At 45.3% G+C, this 19,574-nt stretch overlaps 1 protein-coding gene across 1 annotated transcript in view; it reads right to left on the reverse strand.

Annotated features, from left to right (window-relative positions):
• Window positions 1-564: 564 nt before the first annotated feature.
• Window positions 565-19,574, reverse strand: part of PRTFDC1 (phosphoribosyl transferase domain containing 1) — a 45,121-nt gene continuing 26,111 nt past the window's right edge. The window contains exons 4-9 of the mRNA XM_033165150.1: window positions 16,835-16,900; window positions 5,220-5,237; window positions 4,294-4,376; window positions 3,386-3,432; window positions 2,030-2,106; window positions 565-734 (exon numbers count right to left, since the gene is read on the reverse strand). Of these exons, the coding sequence (XP_033021041.1) occupies window positions 687-734; window positions 2,030-2,106; window positions 3,386-3,432; window positions 4,294-4,376; window positions 5,220-5,237; window positions 16,835-16,900 (339 nt within the window). The 3' untranslated portion in view covers window positions 565-686. The remainder of the gene's footprint in view (window positions 735-2,029; window positions 2,107-3,385; window positions 3,433-4,293; window positions 4,377-5,219; window positions 5,238-16,834; window positions 16,901-19,574) is intronic.

Consider the following 19,574-nt stretch of genomic DNA (forward strand, 5'->3'; position numbering starts at 1 on the left):
GGAGTACCTTCCAACTCTATAATTCTATGATTCCAAGAGCTAGTGAGGGGGGGGGGGTGAACTGCGGAAAGAGGTTGTGGCTTGCAGAAAGTCCCAAGGAGCCGACAAAGGTGTCTGGGGCTACGTTTGTTTCCAGGGCCTGCAGTTCCCCACCTCTGATGTACACTGAGCTTCTTCAAGAAAGCTTTAAAAGAAGGGCTCAGAAGAAGGCACTGGTAGGTTACTGGAGAGAATTAGAAGCAACAAGATGCAACAAAGCTACGGATCCTTGCAGAATGGCTTTGTGAATAGCGCAGCTGCCCTCACTATGTTCACAAACAAGACTGGAGCAAGGTAAGGGATAAAGCAAGCCAACAAATAAATGCCATCTCACTTTCTATCTCATAGTAACTAATTATAGTCATAACTAATTATAATGAATTAACTAATTAGTTGCTAGCTTATAACACTAAATTATATATATATATATAAAGATCATGACTTCTCAGTCTTTGCCTTGTCCAAGTTCTGGTACAAAGGCTCGAGGAGATGATGGTAGCTGAGTGCAGCAAAGCCATTTTCCCCCCTTAGAAAGAAGGGTCCACTTTTTAGTCCAGGCTGAATGAGACGGGTGTCAGTTCAATTGTTCTTCAGGAGATGCTTCAAGGGGACTGTCAGTTTTCCAGTTCAGGCTAGCCGGTTATTTCTTAGACTCTGTATTTGGCTTTCCCATGGTTATTGATAACACATATGTGCTGAAATGAAAGTTTTAACATCACAATCCACAAAGTCAACCAACAACGTTTATCATAGCTGTCAACTTTCAGATTTGAAAATAAGGGATCAGCAGCCTCACCTATGACAGCCACGTGACAGTGGTGGGCAGAGCCAGAAGCAAAAGTGGGCGGAGCAGCTAGAAAGCGGCAAAATATTATATATTTTAATGCCGATGGGAAAAGATGCCGAGGCTCCACTCCTGGGCTTACCTGCGCCATCTCCTCGCTGGGGATCCTGGCTCCTGCGCCCAGTTGCTGCTGCTTGATCTTCTCGGGACCCTGCCCCGGTAACTGCGCTGCTTCCCGGCCACCCAGCACGGGCTTGAGCTGCGCAAAGACTGGTTCCTTGGGCCCCAGGCGGGCTCAGCACCCACGTAGCCATGCGGAAGGCGCGCCTCGGCGCGAAAGCGGCAGGAATGGAGCCTTGCCTCTCTCACTCCCGCCCGACAGCAGCGCACATGAGGCTCCCAAGCTCGCTCTACCTGGCTGAGGTCGCTCCGCCGGGCCAGCCCCGTCCGTGGGCCCGCCCTCCCGCCTCTATTTCACTGCCTCTGCCCAGACGAGGGGCCGGCTCTGCCAGGCGGGAACGCCCACGGGCCCGGCCAGCACACTGCACCGCGCCCCATGGGGGGGCGGGCAGCGCATTGCTCAGCAGGCCTGCAAGGCGCACGGCTGGACTCTGAGGGGAGCGAAACAAGCTGTTGAGCGGGGGCACGTTTCTCGGGGCGCTGCCCCAAAGCACCCCATCCACTTTCTCACACAACCCAGGAATATACGGGTTTTTGAGCCATCCGGGACAGGAGCTGGAAACGTGTTTAAAAACGGGGGAATCCCGGCAAATACGGGATACTTGACAGCTATGGCGTTTATGGAGGAGCCACATTCTGCACTCTGGTCGCTAGAGTGTGTTGTGTCGAGTGACATAAATAAATCACATTCTCCCTCTGGCAGAAATAATGCTGCAAGTATGAGTGCTGAAAAAGGTGTTAATCTTATGTAATGGATATTTCCATTCTTCTCAGAGCTGTGTGGAGACGAGAGCATGAGCCCAAGGCTTCCCACAGCTAAACTATGGTTTAGCATTATTGTACATGGAGGCAGGCAGGATAAGGATTAAAAAGCACCATGCGCTGCAGAAGTACGATACAAATTTTTACTGTTACCCACAGAAGAGGAAACCCAGTTCTAGATTGGCTGGGTTTGAAAGTCGTAGTTTATAAAAGTGTTTTGTTTTTTTTGTTTTTTTCAGGCGGCAAAGAGTGGGAGACACTTACATTTAGATCTCTGAAGTACTCATTGTAGTCTAAAGCATAGCCCACCACAAATAAATTTGGAATTTCAAATCCATAATCTGGAAGAGAGGAAAAAGGGGCAAATGTCTGTATTGTTAAAAATACAAACCTTGACACTTCCTTTATGCAATAGTTCACTGACCTGGAAAATGTATACAAGAGCCAAATCCCAGTGACTGAGAGTTTGGGGCTCTGAGATGGGAACACTTTGCCATAGCTGAAGCAGAGCTGTCTAGATGTAGCCAATTAGGCTATATAAAGGACCACAATTCTGTCTAAAAGGAATCCCGTTAGCTAATATTGAGGGGGGAAAGAAATATAGAGCTGGCTCTATATAGAAATATAGAACTACAGCTCTTACCCAAACAGAGATGTGTCCCCAGGGAAGTTAACTCCCAAATGATTTCTCTGACAGCTTCAAGGAACAATCTGCAGTTGTCTGCAGCTGGGATACACTTGGACAACGTAGGACTTTGAAGCCACAGTGTGTTGTATCCTGGCCAACGGATAAAAGGTGGTCATTTCCTGCGCAGTCTCTCATACATGTCTATAATGAAATAGGGACAGTGGAGGGGAAGCTGCCCCCCCAACTGATAATTCTGATCAAGGTGGCACTTCCATTGTTTAGACGCAGAGCCGTCTCATCCATTGGGGCTGGTGGCGCGGCGCACCAGGGCGCAATGGCCTGGAGGGCGCCTCCGTCCTCCAGCCCCGCTGGCAGCGCCCTCTGACTCCCGGCAAGGGAGCTGGCCGGCCACGCCACGCCCTCTGGCCGCCCAGCAGAGCACAGGAGCTCTGCGCGCCCTTCCAGCGCTTCCGGGACGGGAGGCGAGGGCAGCCGGCTCGCGCTCCCGCGCGCAGCCGGGCAGCTCGCGCTCCGCGCGCAGCCGCCCGCCCGCCCGATGCAGCGCGAGCTGCCCAGCCGCGCCGCGTCGTCCGGCTGCGCGCGGAGCGCGAGCTGCCCAGCTGCGCGCGGGGGCGCGAGCCGGCCGCCCTCGCCTCCCATCCCGGAAGCGCTGGAAGGGCGCGCAGAGCCCCGCGCCGCTCCAGCGCCACGCCCCTCATCCCCCGCTCGCCCACCCCCCTCCCAAGGGGCGGCAAGCGCGGGAGGGAGGCGGCGGAGAGGCGGCATGGCGGGGGCGCCGGAGGGATAGCCGCGCCAGGGCGGCAGATCCCCTTAAGACGGCTCTGTTTAGACGCTATTCCTAGCATCACTTTTGAACAACACCCCAAGGACCGGGTGTGTTACGTCTTGCCTATTTAATGAAAACAGGACAATGGAACATTTTAGCTACTTCACAATCAGGAAGCAAAGAAAATCCACAGGAGAACACTTACAGTCTGGTCTGTATCCATTAGGCTGAGATGTTCTTTTCACCAGCAAACTATCATTAAATAAATAACAAAATGTGGTTTTTTTAATTGTAAACATTTTAAAAAGCTGGATTTGTTCACATAACTCCTGAACATTTTGGCTTGGTTAGATGTATTCTTCTGCCCCCATCTCTCATTTCCTTAAAGCCTGTACAACTTGCAACCTGCTAAGCCTGGTGCCCCTCTAAAATGTTGTTGGACACCAACTCCCAACAGCCTTAGTCAGCTTGGCCAATGGACAAGGATGATGGGAGTTGTAGTCTAACAACATCTGGAGGGCACCATGTCCTAACATTAAGCTGAACCACAGCCCAACAGCCATATATTATGGCCTCCCAGGTCAGGTATTTGTCCACCAAGCTCAGTATTATCCACTATTTTGATTATGGTCCTTGCTCAAGAACCAAACCCATTCCCTGTTTTGATACTCCCAAGACAGGTAGCAAAAACAAGAGATACATTGAGCCTCTGATGGGTAACCATGCATGGCTGGTGAGCTCTGTTTAGCTTGGCAAACTCCCCACCTCACCCCAATTTCAGCAGAAGAGTAAATGAGTGCACTTCCCCTCCATCGGAGATGTCTGAAGACTCATCAAGGGCAAACCCAAAAGGATTTCCTTTCTCATTCCCTTAGCAGCTGAGTCAGCTGCCTCTGCCATCCTCCCACAGAGAAAGAGACAAGCTTCTGAGCAGTAGCTCAGTCAATGCAATGTCCTCTACATGCTGTTGGACTGCCATTCCCATCATTCCCAACCATTGGCTGTGCAGGCTGTGGCTGATGGGACTAGTAGTCCAAAGCATCTGGAGGGCATCACGCTATCGAAGGCTGCTCCAACCACTGAGATGTGGTCCCTCCCAAATACTACACTTACCTTGCCACCTTGACCATCTTGGGCTTGCATTTTTCAATTTTGCTGAGGAGAGCTCTCATCGTTCTTCCGGTTCCAATGATATCCTTTGCAAAGCATAGAAGCATAGAGCTGTAGAGTTGGAAGGGCTCCCCAAGAGTCACCTAGTCCAACCCCCTGCAAATGAAGGAATCCTGCCCACAGCCCCTGAGTGGGCTCAAACCACCATCCTTCTAGTTAACAGCCAGAAGCACAGACCCATTGTGCCACAGGCGCACAAAAGGTAAAAGGAGGCCGGTGGGTGGGTGGGTGGGTGTGGAGTTGGGGCATTTATTTATTTATTTATAAAAATATTTATATGCTGTCTACTCATATAAAATTTCAAGGTGGTACACAACGATATGTGCAAGTACAATAAAACACCATTAAAGACAATGCAAAAATAATTTTCACAGGAGGTTGGAAGTGCAATAATAAGGAAGAAAGTTTAAAGCAGCTGAGCCTTTGTAACATGGGGGACAACTTATAGTGCTCCTCCAAATGATTTCAGCGATCAAGCTGGGATATAAGGGCTTGTGCGATCCTTAAGGCATCCTGGACCCAAGTTGTTAGGGCTTTGTATATTAGCTAATAGCTGGAAAGTTCTGCAACATCAACACCATTTTATTATTTTGCTTTTCGGGGGGAGGGAATTAGCCTCTTTTAGACCTTTTTCATCATCCCCCCCCCCAAAAAAAGGTGTCACAGCTACCAGCCATCAGAGGAGAGGTGACATTCTTTGAAGACACCAACAGCACTTCCCTCACCTCAAGTAAACGAGGACTGGAGCAACAAGGTTTGCTTGCCAATAGCTGAATGGCTTTCGAAAAGCACTAGCAAGGGTTTTGTTGACTTTGTATACATTAAGTGGACCACCACCCAGTTTAGCCAATTCAAATAGATGAACTTACCTCCACAATTAATACGTTCTGAAACACAAACAAAGGGGAGAAAAAGAAATTTGGTTAGGCAGGAGAGCAAAGTGAATTGACAGCAAACCACTAGCAGAATGGGAGTCCATGTTCTCTGGGTCTTCTCCAGGATGAGGAGGAAAAGGGAGAGCTGATGATGGAGAGCTGCAAGGGTGGCCCTGGCAAAGCCAACCAACCAAGTACTGTGAGAAAGGAGAGTCCCTGTCCCCGGCAGACAGCAAGGGGACTCTCCCTGCTTCTGCCCTATACCCGCAGCTCTGACCCATTTCTTCCTTTCTTGCAGTGAGAGGTGACATGGTCTCCTACCAGGGAAGGGGAGAGCGAAGAAAATGGGAATAGTTTCATTCCCACCACCACAGCACACACACACTGTATGCAGAACATCGAAGGCCCAACCCCTGGCCTCTCCAGCTAAGAAACAACGTGGCTGGGAAAGCTTCACTGCTGGAAACCTTAGAGCTGTGTCATGAAAGAGCAGCCAATACGTAGGGCTAGGTAGACCAATAGCTCAGTTCAGTATAACTATTTTATACATAGCTCTGCCAACTGGCAAGCATTAAAAACAATGGCCTGGCAACTCTCTCTCTCTCTCTTTCTCTCTCTCTCTCTGTGTGTGTGTGTGTGTGTGTGTGAGAGAGATATTTACAGGGATTGGCAGGGCATGAGAAACCTTTGGCCAACCAGATATTGTTGGACTCCAACTCCCATCCTTCCTGGCTATTGACTATGCTGCCTAGGGCTGATGGGAACTGAAGTTGAACATCAGGAGGGCCACAGGTCCATCATCCCTGCCAGCAGGAATATACATAGCTTTTAGGCAGGGCTCTGCTCCCTGAACCATCAAATTCTTATCCATCCTTAAAGAAATCAGCCCTGAGTGCTCACTGGAAGGGCAGATCCTGAAGTTGAGGCTACAGTACTTTGGCCACCTCATGAGAAGAGAAGACTCCCTGGAAAAGACCCTGATATTGGGAAAGATGGAGGGCACAAGGAGAAGGGGACGACAGAGGATGAGATGGTTGGACAGTGTTCTCGAAGCGACTGGCATGAGTTTGGCCAAACTGCGGGAGGCAGTGGAGGATAGGGGTGCCTGGCATGCTCTGGTCCATGGGGTCACGAAGAGTCGGACACGTGAACAACTGAACAAAAACAACTGCTCCCTGAACCACCAAATTCTGCAGGTTACCCACCCCTGCTTGACCCCCTCTATATCTCAAATTCAACAGCCCTATAACGTAAACCAGCAATACCATCTCTATATTACTGGTGGGGGTTTAAGAATGGCTTGTCAATGCGTTCTTCAAATGGTGCAAGCCCCTAAGCTTCTCAAGGCCAGGTAGTATGAGACATCCCTGGAAAGGAGGACCTCACATCATGAACAGTCCCAATGAAACCAGCACACACTTGCAGATTATAGCATCAGTCAAAGTAAATTGTGACCTTGGAATGGCACAGTTCAACTTTCCATTGCTAACAGCCAGGAACCATCAGCACAAGGGTTATTTTGGTGGATCATCATCTTATCTATCATGCAATATGGAAGTCTTCAATTAACTACAGCTTCATCTCAAGCAGGAAACTATGGTTTCCAGCTCCACAACAAACCATATGTTCATTCTGATGTTTATTTAGATCCTAGCTTGTTTTAAACCTGATAATCCTGTCTTGGATAAAATGGGAAACTATGGCTAACAACTCCCTGGTGTAACTGCAGCATGCCAGGAAAGGCAGAAGGGTCTGTGATCATACGTACAAGTTTATTCAATTCAGTATCTTGGCTCGTTAAACTGAGATAGGATCATCTGAATTAGGTCATTACCTTCCAAACCTGTTTACATGCTACTGATGTTACTTACATGGTGAAATGTGACCTGTAATTAGCTGCAAATACTCAAGCCATGAGATAATCATACTGCAATATTAGCAAATGGGGGAGGATTAGCTAATGAAATATTTTTAGAGGGAAACATAAAATTGTAGAGTTGGAAGGGACCACAAGGGTAGAGGCATTAATACATAGCAGTGAATACTTCAGAAGTGGTTTTCTGTCTTCCAGATGGCCAGACATATATTTTCTATCCGCTTCAAGCTTCTTTCCACAGTAAATCAACCTGCAGCCAATGATAGGCTCATGTGCAGCTGGTGATCATTCTTCTGCCATGTTGATAAACCAGAACTCTATTTCAGTAGTCCTGTAATAAATTTAATAACATGGCGCGTCCACACTATAAAGTTACACAATCTTAACTCGCCTGCCTTAACAGGTTTTACAGCAGATTGCTGCTGTTGACTTTGGTGGAAGAATTATACCCAAAGTCCTCTTCTCAACTCCACCCTGATGCCAGGGGCAGGCACCGCTTGTTGGGACTCCTTGGGCTGCAAATGCCAGAAATCCTTGCAAAAGGAGACTGGAAGCTCCTGCTCTTGGCCAAGCTTACAAGCAGTTCCTTGCTGGAGCACAGGAAGATGGTCTGATTCAGACATAACAACAAACCATGGTTTGTTACGGCAAGAACAAGAAGTACAAGGGGAGGAAATGTAAAGCCTCTGGCTGCAACTTGTAACATGAAGGACTGCCTTCTTCCATACAAGCCTTCTTGGATGTTGAGAAGCAGCAGCTTGTGGGGAGCAGGCAGTTGTAATGCTGGTTCCCCAGAAAGTGGATCACTGATGCTTACCAGGAGGAAGAGAGAGAAGGGCGAGGCACCAGAGAGGTCAGGACAGTGCAAATTGAGTTATTCTGCAGAGGCCCTTTTCTCTGTCCCAACAACTTCTGATGCATGTTTGGCGGGAACTCAAGAAAGGGCCTTCTTAGTAGCTGCAAACCAACACTTGAGGAGACCAGGCTTTGTAATCATGAAGAGTGAACACCAACCATCTCTGTGTTTATCATTATATGGTATTAATTGTGCCAGCATCTGAATCTCACAAATCTGGTTTTGCATTAACCTAGAGGGGTGTTACTCTAGTACTGCTTCATGAACAGCAAATCTGCTTGTGCTAGATTTGTGCCTGTTAAATGTAACTGGTTGCAACTCCCCCCCCCCCCTTCCCAAAGCATTCAATATTTGCACAATAGACAGAAATCTTTTTTCTATTGTGGCATCTTTACCCTCGGAAAAGATGCACCCATTGAATTTTTATCTACCATTAAACTGTTAAATGTACAGGGTGCTGGTGGGCAAAAAAGTGGCAGTCCTACCTATACCTGAGAAGGTTGTGTCGTTGAGGCTATAAGATATATCCAAGACGGCTGTGATGTTGAAGCTGGGGGCTAGTAAAATGAGAATATTTTCCTTTATATAAGGACACTGAAGGAACAGAACTGACTTATTCATAAAACAATATCAAGGAAATGGAGCTGGAGTTGTTGCAGTTCCCGACATCCAAACTGTGGCCAGAGATCAGGCAGTTCAGCCACAACCATTTATTGGAGGATATACTTTTAATAAGATTAATATATGTGTGTGTGTGTGTGTGTGTGTGTGTGTGTTTATAAAGTAATCAAGAGTGGTACATGGCACCATGGAAAATATACTGGCTTGGCTCCAGTTGAAGTTAGTTGCACTTTCCCCAATGAAATCAATCTGCAAACTTCAGTAGGACCCAAGCGTGACTAACTCAGGATTGATCGTAACATCTCAAAGCCAATTCTGTATACATAAATTAATCTGTGATGTGACAGCAGTATGTTTTGGGGAAATGATTATGGAGGTTATCAATATAATATTTAAGCTGCAACTTATAAATCTTGCATTTGTTGTTCAGTCGTTCAGTCGTGTCCGACTCTTCGTGACCCCATGGACCAGAGCACGCCAGGCACACCTATCCTTCACTGCCTCTCGCAGTTTGGCCAAACTCATGTTAGTAGCTTCAAGAACACTGTCCAACCATCTCATCCTCTGTCGTCCCCTTCTCCTTGCATATATTGACTTTAAATCTTGCATATATTGACTTTAATTACACTGAAAGCATATCACCAATAAGGTTTCATGCAGCAGCACCTTATCAGTGAACATCAGCAAAATAGTCTGAAACTGAACACAGATAAAAGGGCAGTGAATAGCTGGATAACGTTTGAGATTTGATAGCTTTTGTGTAATGAGCCGTGTACCAAAAACCAGGCTCAAAATAAAGCTTTGGAACTATGAGTCTGGTAATGAGCAATATAACCAACTTACTGAATACAACCAAAATTGTTTTTGCCAAGTGGATTTCATTTACAATCGTGTGGGGTGTCTTTACTGTTTCTTGTCTTGCCTCTGCATTTTATTTTTGCTGTTCATGTTCAAGCCATGCATTTTGTTTAAAAATATAATTCCAGAGCCATTCAGATAATTCCATAAAAATCTGTGCACTATGTTGTGTTGGGAGGTGGCTGTTTTTTGTTTTTTGTTTAAAAAAATTACAGAATCAAGACACCAGGTGCAAGCCATGCCACCTCCTCATTCACAGCTCATCTTAGCACTGCAGTTCTACTAATAAATGAAAATGAGTCAGCAGATGAATCAACAGAGTGGGATGATACAGTCAAACACACACCAAAACTCACATCAGACTTGGCTAGTTATATAAATCAGAAGATTTCACTTGATCATATCTTCATAAATTGCTGTTCTGAAAAGGTTTTAGTGGGGTGGGAGATCCCTAACAGTAGGTGAAGTTCAGCATTGGGACAAAGGGCGACTCTGCATCACCTGCAGGTCCTACAGATGCTGCTGGACCCCAGTTCCTGTCATCCTTGACAACTGGCCATGCTGGCTGGGCTGCTGGGAGTTGCAATCCAAGAACATCTGGAGGGTTCCCTACCTCATCCTACCCTTAGGCAGAATGGGGCAATTGCCTCAGGTGGCAGATGCCAGGAGCTGCCCTGACCTCTCCCCGCAAGCTAGCAGGTGCAGTGGTGGATCTGTCCCGTCACCAATATTGAAGTAAAATTCGGCTGCCTGTTTCTTTGGCTTCCCTGTATGTGTGGATGGTCACCTTGCCCTTGGCCTCGGGTGGCAGAATGTCTTGGGCTGCAACTGAGCAGCAACTGAACATCTTTTGGGACCAGGATATCTGAAGGCCTGACTTCATCTCCCATACAATTCTACCCACTTTCTGAGATCATCTTCAGAAGCCCTCTTTTGTATCCCAGCACCCCCTGAAATACACTTAATTGGGACCAGTGACAGGTCCTTTTCTGTGGCCGCTCCTTTGCTGCTGACCTCTCTCCCCAAGTACATGGGCTTTGCCCTCTCCTTAAATGGCTTCCAGAAGCTAGTAAAAGCTTCCTTTTGGTTTGTAAGGTATATTAGTTTTTATGTGCATCTGCTTTTTTCCTTTTAAAAACAATCTTTGCTGCTGCTATTGTATTGCTTTTTTTACTGTTGTCTTAGCGTTTTGATGTTTTCAGCTTGTTAATTTATGGTGTGAGCTGTGAGCTGCCTTGAGCGAGCACAGATGGGAGATAACTGTTTCAAATAAATATAAAAGAACAGGAAATTTGCAGCACAGTACTATACACCCATTTGCTTGGGGTAAGCCCTATTGGACTCAATGGGAGTTACTTCAGAGTAGACATGGTTAAAGTTGTACGGTGAGGCTGCAATCCTGCACATGCATATCAAAGAGTAGGCTCCGTTGAATATAGGTGACTTCTAAGTAAACAAAGGAGCATTGGAAGATGCCTTATACAGAGTCAGACCGTTGGGTCCATGCAGATTAGTACTGTCAACATCGATTGGCAGCGGCTCTCAATAATTTCGCACTGGGTACTCTCACAGTTCTACCTGGCGATGCCAGGATTGAACCTGAGACCTTGGCCATGCTCTGCTGCTAAGAAGGGTTTGGAAGAGTTTGGATTTGATATCCCGCTTTATCACTACCCGAAGGAGTCTCAAAGCGGCTAACATTCTCCTTCCCCTTCCTCCCTCACAACAAACACTCTGTGAGGAGAGTGGGGCTGAGAGACTTCAGAGAAGTGTGACTAGCCCAAGGTCACCCAGCAGCTGCATGTGGAAGAGCGGAGACGCGAACCCGGTTCACCAGATTACGAGTCTACCGCTCTTAACCACTACACCAACCCTTCACACAAAGAACAGCACTCACGTATTCTGTATGTTCTACAACTGTGAGCTAAGGGTCCTGCTAGCGCTGCTTTAATGGTGTGTAGTAAATATCAGATCAAGGTGTTTCCATCCCCCCCTCATGCCACTCTCTTAGGTATGGCAGAGTTCAATTTGCAAGAAACCCCCCCCCCCACCATCCCTAGATTTATCTCCTAATTCAAGAACATATGTCTATGGAGCCTAGATTGGTAAGAAGGATTAAATAAGAGATAGAGAAAGAAATCTGAATCAGAACATCCAGCTCCATTGTGACAGCTCCAATAAGATCAGTAACCTTCATGCTGCTAATGATGAACAGAAGGCAGATGCTCCATGATGAAAGATGATACATGTGGGTCCTGCTGGCTATACCTCAAATTGATTCTCCCTTTTCCCAGCAGCATCCTTTTTTCTTTTTTTTCTTTTTTTTTGGGGGGTTCTGCTTCAGAAGGTGTTGAGTCATCTCATCTGCTGCAGAAAATGTAACAATGCTAATTATATCTGCTGAGGGTAGGCAGGTAGTTGTCAGTTGCATGCCAATAACAGAGCAAGGCAAGGTGGGCTTTTGAGACGCAGAAAGAATTCCGTCAGGAAACAGATTCCCTGCAATCAGAGCAGCCAGATGAAGCTGCCAACTTTCTCTCTTCTGGGCAATTGCACAGGGAAGTGAGGTTTATTTTTATTTATTTTTATAGACCCTTCCTAAAATCTGACATGCCTAAGGGTGTCCTTCTCGTGCTCTTTGTCTGGGCACAGACTGGGCTCTTTTCTCCCCAAATAAGAACCATGTTTGCAGGCACTATTGTCATGGACTGTTTGGACGCAGAGGAATGGTAGGAGGAACCAGCTGGGGAACTGAAGAAGGCTCAGATCCTGGGGAGTAGTGGTGGGAGAACAATGAGTGGTCAGAGGGAGAAGACTGGGGAGATGAGGTGTCAGAAGCTGAGGAGGTAACAGGGCTCAGTGAGCTGGCAGAGTCTGCGACAGAGAGAAGTCCAGAATCAGTGGCAGAAGCTGAAGCAGGAGGGTGGGAGGAGAGAGGCCAAGAGGCAGAGATGAGTCAGGTTGGTGAAGAGTCACGGGTGTCTCACTCTCCTACTGCAACAAGCTCCCTTCCCCACTTGTCTCCCAGAATCAGAAGAGGCATGAAAAGGGCAGAGAAGAGGTTGGTGACATTCAGACGCAGTCTCTGGTTGCTTGGAAAAAAAGCAATCAATTGTTGGAGAGGAGCAGCACTTAGGCAGCTGCAGAGAGACCTTCAGTCTCAGCTACTGCTTCATGGGGGCAAGCCCTACCGGAGGTGAGTTGCTGGGTTTATTAGGCCTGATAATCCTGGTTTTTTATTATATATATATAATAAAGAGTTAACTCCAGTTTGCACAGTGTGATTTACTGCTGGCTCATTCCAGACAACTAAACTGTATAGGTGGTTTTCATAGTTTAAAGGTTCACACACCCTAAGTTGCATTCTCAAAAGGAGTCTGAATCCTTGGGTTCATATCAAATATTGGGAAAGCAGACAACTAGCTATCTGGTCAGGAACTGGCTGGGAGGAACTAGGATCCAGGATAGCTTGAATCATTGACTAACCTTTGGAGGGGGTATTGTATATAAATGATGGCTTCAGATCTCGCACAGGAGGCCAGGAGCTCAAGCTAAAAGCTTTGCAAGTTGCAGTTCTAAGGCAGGGGTGGGGAACCTGTGGCCCTCCAGATGTTGTTGAGCTACAAATCTAATCCCTAACCAATCCCTGGCTAGGGTTGTGAATTATGAGTCCAACTATTTCTGGAGGGCTATAAATTCCCTGTGGCTGCCCTAAGGTTCACAGAGTGTTGGACTCCCAATTCCCATCAGTCCCAGCTAGCATGGCCAGCAGTCATGGATGATGGCAACATCTGGAAGGCCACAGCTTTGCCACCGCCGAGCAATCCTCTTGCTGAGACTATTTCTTGCTGAGACTTTAGTCATGCTAAATCTATATGTCAAGTAGTTTTACGCACATAAAAAGTGTGTTTTCTATGACTGTGCTTTACACAGGACACGTTTTTCCTTCGTCAAATATAGCCACAAAGGGGCTGGGAGGCTGACTCAGCAAATAACATCTTCAGGGACAAATAACAGTGTTGGGGAGACAATTTAATGCAAGTACCGGTAAACGGCATGGGAGGAAAGAACTAAAGCAGATCCCAGGAGATGCTTTTGTTAAAAAATGTGCAATCTCCTAAGTGTGGTAGCTGAAACACACTACTAGTGTGTTTGCCGCTCAGCTTGGGCAGGTAGTTACAGGTGAGGGGAACCTGTGGCCTTTAGGATGTTGTCGGACTCCAACTTCAACCAATGCCACCCAGCATGGTCAGTGGTCGGGGATCATGGAAAATGCAGTCCATCCCTATCTTTCGTATTTGTATTATCCACTGTTTTTGAGGGCATTTGGCTGGCACACTAGGAATGCCCCCAGCGGGTCTCTTTCTCCACACTCTGGCAGTATACTTTTGAAGCCTTGTTGACACCAAAGCTGTAGAAAGCTTCGCTAACTGCTGACAACAAAACCCAGCAGGGTTCTTTTTTTTTTTTTGTACGAAGTAGATCTTCAAAATTAACCTTTCAGGCACAAAACACGATACAGGTAGTTAATATTTAGCTCCAAGCAGCTTTTGATTCCTTAATATATCTCAAACGTTGGCTTAAAGCCTCTTTTTGGAAAATGGGAAAAAAACGGAAAGGTTTTCTGAAAAAGGATATTAAGCTTTATCTAATCCTGTCAGCTGGCGTTATTCGAGTCATCTGTAAGCAAGGATGAAAATAAACACGTACAGTATATGAACCGCGTTCTGTTTGTGGCAGATTTTCAAAGGTTGCTCAATGTTGAACAACGAGGATATTTATAATAAACCTGGTACATTTACATAATCTTTGTAAGGAACACACGTAACGTCCTTAGTAAGACTGGTAGGCAGATGTGATGGGGGACTGGTGAGAACCTGCTAATTCAGCCTTGCAAAAAATTGCAACCTATGCTCTATTTGCCAGCACTGCTAATGAACATATGAAGCAAGCTTAAAAAATGGGTGGTGGTTAACCTGTGGCCCTCCAAATGTCAATCCTTGACTACTGGCTACACTGGCTGAGGATGATGGGGATTCATCAACATCTGGAGACCACAGGTTAGCCACCCCTGGGCCAAATGGAGATAATTGCTGCGGGTGTAGATTGCATAACAAGCTACAGCTGCTGAAATTCCCCATTTTAAATCCAGGAAGCCTTGCCTCTTTTAACACTCAACACTACAAATCTAAACACTGGTTCTGGTACTAACGTACTAATCATGCAACAACTGACATAATACTGATGCACAATAATTCTCACAAACCATTTCTTATACCACCCGGCAACATACCGGTATAAAAGAAGATCAGCTTGAGTTGCATTTCACTATTTTAGACAGTACTGACGACAATGGATGGTAGATAGCTTTTGTTAAATAAATCATGAAGTTATCATACACTTCCTTCAATAAGAGAAAAGGACACTGAGATTTTGGTAATAGGACAATTTATTAAAATGTAATTGATTAATCTGTTAAAAGCCACATGATTAATTAACTAAAAGTCTTCAATCAGTTACCAGTCCTACTATTAACACAAGAGTAATTTCACTTGCAGTGTAAATTAATTTTAGTGGTTTCCTGCCCAAATTCATCCCGAGGCTTGCTGTTTTGATCACTTTCCCACACAGACCATCTGCCTAATGAAATAAGTCATCCTTCCTCCTCAAGTGATTCAGCGTATAACTAGGCCTGGATTAAAAGAGTCTTGTCCTTGAACAAAAATACTTTATTTCCCCCTTTTTTAAACATCAGTACTGTATGTGCATGCAGAATGGGGAAAAATAAAAATAAATTGCTTATCAGCCTTCCAGCACATAAAAAGATTCAAACCATTGACAAGTCCCATGATTTACCATTGTCAAAACCAAGGTGCTATTAAAATGTTCAGGGCCAAAACAAGACACTTGTATTCAATTTGCCTTCACCTTTGAAAACAGAAGCTGTGTGAGAGCAGGAGCAGGATATGGATGATGGTGTATTTTTTTGTGTGTGTGGGGGGGTGTTTAACCCTTCCCTCCTATAATGCAGTTTCATCCAAAATGACCCATCCCATGTTGCCATTTGTGCTGGGTGAAAAGCTGTAATTGATGGTAGATTTACTCATGGGAGAATAGCATGACTGCTGGATGGTTGGAAAGTGTTAACCTCCCTTCCTGCAGTCTGAATCCTGCTCATACCACTCTGCGACTATTCTAGTTAACAGAAGGGGGATATTAAATGCAATCATGCATTCCACATATTGTCTTTTTTTTGGCCCTCTGAAACACAGGATTATATCTAGGCAAAACAATATTTCTAGCTGGCCTTTTGCTAGAAGCAGCTATTTTGCCAGCTCGAGAAAAGTAAAAAATTAATAATAATAATAGGCTGTTGTTTAAATTAAATTGAATGGACATAAGTACTTGAATGAACTGGCTGAAATGGCCTTTATGCAGATTGAATCAAACATTTACTTTTCAAAAGCAGCTTCTCAGTTATCTAGTGACAGTTTATGACAATGTTCATGCTGGCTTATGTTGAAGCAAGGTACATAATTGTTTAACGCATGCGGGAAGCTCTGCTGGGATGGCAGGGAATAATTGCTCCAACTGGGAGCACCTGGGAGTGAGCACTACAGAATGCAATGGCACTTAGACATGCACCTGAGCTGTGAACACTCTGTGGCAGGTGAGGAACCTGCAGTCCTCCAGATTTTGTTGGACTTCAACTCCCATCATCACCAACCTGCTGTCAGGGATCATGGGAGGTGCAGTCCAACAGTATCTGGAGGGCCACAGACTAGCCAACCATGGGTTAGCACTTCAATTCTGCTTCTGCAGAACCCTGGCTTGCTGTGATTTACAAATCAGAGATTGCGGTTTATCACAAACCCCATAACCCATGGCTTGGAACTGGCTTGTGTAGAAGCTCATCAGAGCTTGTGGTAAACTGTTATCTCTGGTTAGTATGCCATGACGAGCCAGGATTCTCTAAACGCTACCAAATTTCTCCACCTGGCTGTGCAAGTCCACTTCAGGCATGTAGCGCTAATGACAATTTACTATTATGTGTACACAATGTCTTTTCCTCCAGGACGCAGGGCTAGAATCCTTTCAGGGATGTTTATCAGTAGCTCACATGTTCACTGTCAATAATACTGGAGTCACTAAAAAGTATGTATTTAGTTCTGATACTAGTTGTGGACCCAGCTGCGATTCTGCACCCTTGCTCATGCTGAAACCAAGGTGACTGTTTCTCTTTGCCCTGCCTTTCTCGGAGCAGGTAATTATTAGCATCTTGCTCCTCTTGCTTCTCTGTAGGTTTTGTTATTGCCCTAATCATGCTATCTTTGAATCTCGGTGTTAGTTCGATCTTGGTGTCATAATGGCCTCGTTTTATTTAAAAATCTTACAAACCTTTCCAGCCAGCTTTGAGAAGTCATCTCCCCCTATGATCTGTGTATCTTGCATAGACTGGTCATTCTGAAAAATAAAAAGTAGATCACATTTCACTTGCACTCTAACTTTGACAAATATCTTCATCCCTAATGAGTTGACCATGAGCTAGTACCCAAAAGGGGCCCACAGACCAATCTCAGTGAAACTTATTTCTGTAGAACTGATTCATTTGTTGTCTGTTATTACACCTCGCTCAACTATCCTTAAGACCAGATAAATATACAAAACCATGAAATAGAAATAAAGGTTACAATAAATCCATACCAGCAATATACAGTACTCTCAGTAGCAGTGGCAAAATACTTTTTTTTTAAAGGAGGCAACTAAATACCATGACTGTAGTGGATGGTCTAATCTCAGGGAAACTTTTTTTTTGAAGGGGGGGGGAGTTTTCAGGTTACTATTGGAATATTGATTACTATATTATAAAAACCACCATAGAAGTTTTATTGAACAGAGGTCTATAACTGAAATTAATAAGGATAAGGAAAACAGAACACTCTACTGCCGCAGAAAAAGACGTGTGTTTTCTCTAGTGTTTCCAAACTAGAAAAAGTGTATGTGTGTGTGTCCCCGCCCACCCCCCACCCCCCAGGTAAAACCACCAATAAGACATCTATTTTGGGAACAAGACTCTTCTAGACCTACAGAGTAATTAATAGTTGTAATAAACAAACAAGCAAAGGGTCTTTTGTTTACTTAAAAAAAACCAAAATGATAGAAAGACTTTGAAGTATACTTCCTTTGCATTTTAACACTCTTGGCTGTGGCAAGAACTCTGCTGCTGGCAAAGAACTGCAAAAGTGAATCCAAGAGTCTTTCAAAGCACAGGATTATACTATCCAATAAGAGAAGTTAAGGATTGTATAGCTGCGAACTGGCAGCTACTGGGGAAACTGCTATGTAATTCTTTGTGACCATATTTGCAATTCCTGCCAAAGCAGAAGAGTATTTCGCCACAATGGAAGGAACAGATGTGAAAATGAAATCAAAGCAAATGCCTGTGTATTGCATTAGCTGCCTTTCATAAGTGACATTATACGTTGTTGCATATTCTCAGGGATTGCCCGGCTCCTCACGAGGAGAGGGAGAGGAGAGGCCCTACTCAGGAGGAGAGCCGGGGCAAGGTTATTGCGGATGTCAGGGATTGCCCGGCTCCTCACGAGGAGAGGGAGAGGAGAGGCCCTACTCAGGAGGAGAGCCGGGACAAGGGTATAGGCGATAGGCGATAGGCTAGAAGAGGAGGAGTCTGTCGACAGAAGCGGCTGGGGTTCCCTGTAGCGTAGAGAGCCCTCCTCTCACGAAGAGCTGCTCTCCCAGTCCTCCTCTCGAGCAGGACCTCCAACCAGCCCCTCCTCTCGAGTAGTCCTCCTGTCCCTCTTTTCCTCAAAAGGAGGACCTCTCTCCCCTTGTTCCTCCTTATCCTCCTTAAGTCCACCAGTGCTGCTGATATTCTCTTTTCTTGTGTGATTTCAATGGGTGAAATCCAACCTTGCTGTTCTACTTGTCTTACAATCCAGTGGAGGCGTATAAATAAAAGAAAGAGGTAATTTTCTGCAATTCCCTCTCTCGCCTGATGTCCCCACCCTAGCTTCCATGCTCTTCTAAAGCAACCCCCAACCCTCTGGAGCAGATTTTCATGGAGCTGAGAGGGCTGCTGCAAGAATGTGGGTGGGTGGGGAATGTCTCCCTTTCTCAAATGTTAGTGGACACCTCCACTGGATCAAAATTGGCAACACTGAATTCCACTCTCTATATTAATTCCACCCCCCTCCTGAAGGGCCTTTTCAGTGGTGACCCCCTGGTTAAAGAATTCCCTCCCCAGTGAACTGAACCATGCCTCTTCTATGCAAAGCTTTTAGCATACCTTAAAGTGTTCCAAATTGGTTTTTCCTTAAATGTTTTAAATTTGAAACTGCTAATTTTGTTTACAGTTGTCTTATGCTATGTTTTTGAACTATTTCTGGTTGTGCTTTAACTCAGTTTCTTTTCTTTTCTTTTGGGCCGAGCCTCCCCCATTTTTATTGTTACGGATGCAACAAATACAAACAAAATTTATTAAATATATATATAAAAAATAAAACAATCTCAGTAGAAACTAAAAAGCCCTTGGATAGATTACACAGATACAATAATGTTAGGCATCTTAACATCAGTGATAGTTAAATGAACCACATTTTCATCTTCCAAGCACTGTATGGATGTTGTTTGGTGATTTCAAATGCATTTTATATTGTGTTATGTAAACTGCCTTGGAGGGCTAAAAATACAATAAATAAAAAGTCTAGCAACCTAAAATCGGGATTTTATTCCATCATATTTAAAGGTCAACTTGGACTCACAACTGTCTTCTAATGGTATCAGCGAGGGAGATTCAATTTACTGCCTCCCTGATGTTCTTGGACTCTAGCTCCCATCAGCATGAACAATCAGTCCAACACTGATTGGGAGAGCACCACGCTGGCTTCCCTCTGAGCTAGACAGTTCATTCCCATGCTTTTTCAGAACTTTAAAGACAATATTGGAAAAAAGCAGTTCTTATCACCGATTTTGTATTCCAGTTAAATTCAACGTATTGCCGTGAATCATTATGAGCTGCTTCCTCTCTTCTAGCTAACTTTCAAGCCACCTCACAGTATTTTGCTCCACAATTCATCACAGCTCCCCGTGACAAATTGAAGAAATTGCCATCAGGAAA

This window comes from Lacerta agilis, chromosome 12 (genome assembly GCF_009819535.1).
Source record: "Lacerta agilis isolate rLacAgi1 chromosome 12, rLacAgi1.pri, whole genome shotgun sequence".
Lineage (NCBI taxonomy): Eukaryota > Metazoa > Chordata > Lepidosauria > Squamata > Lacertidae > Lacerta > Lacerta agilis.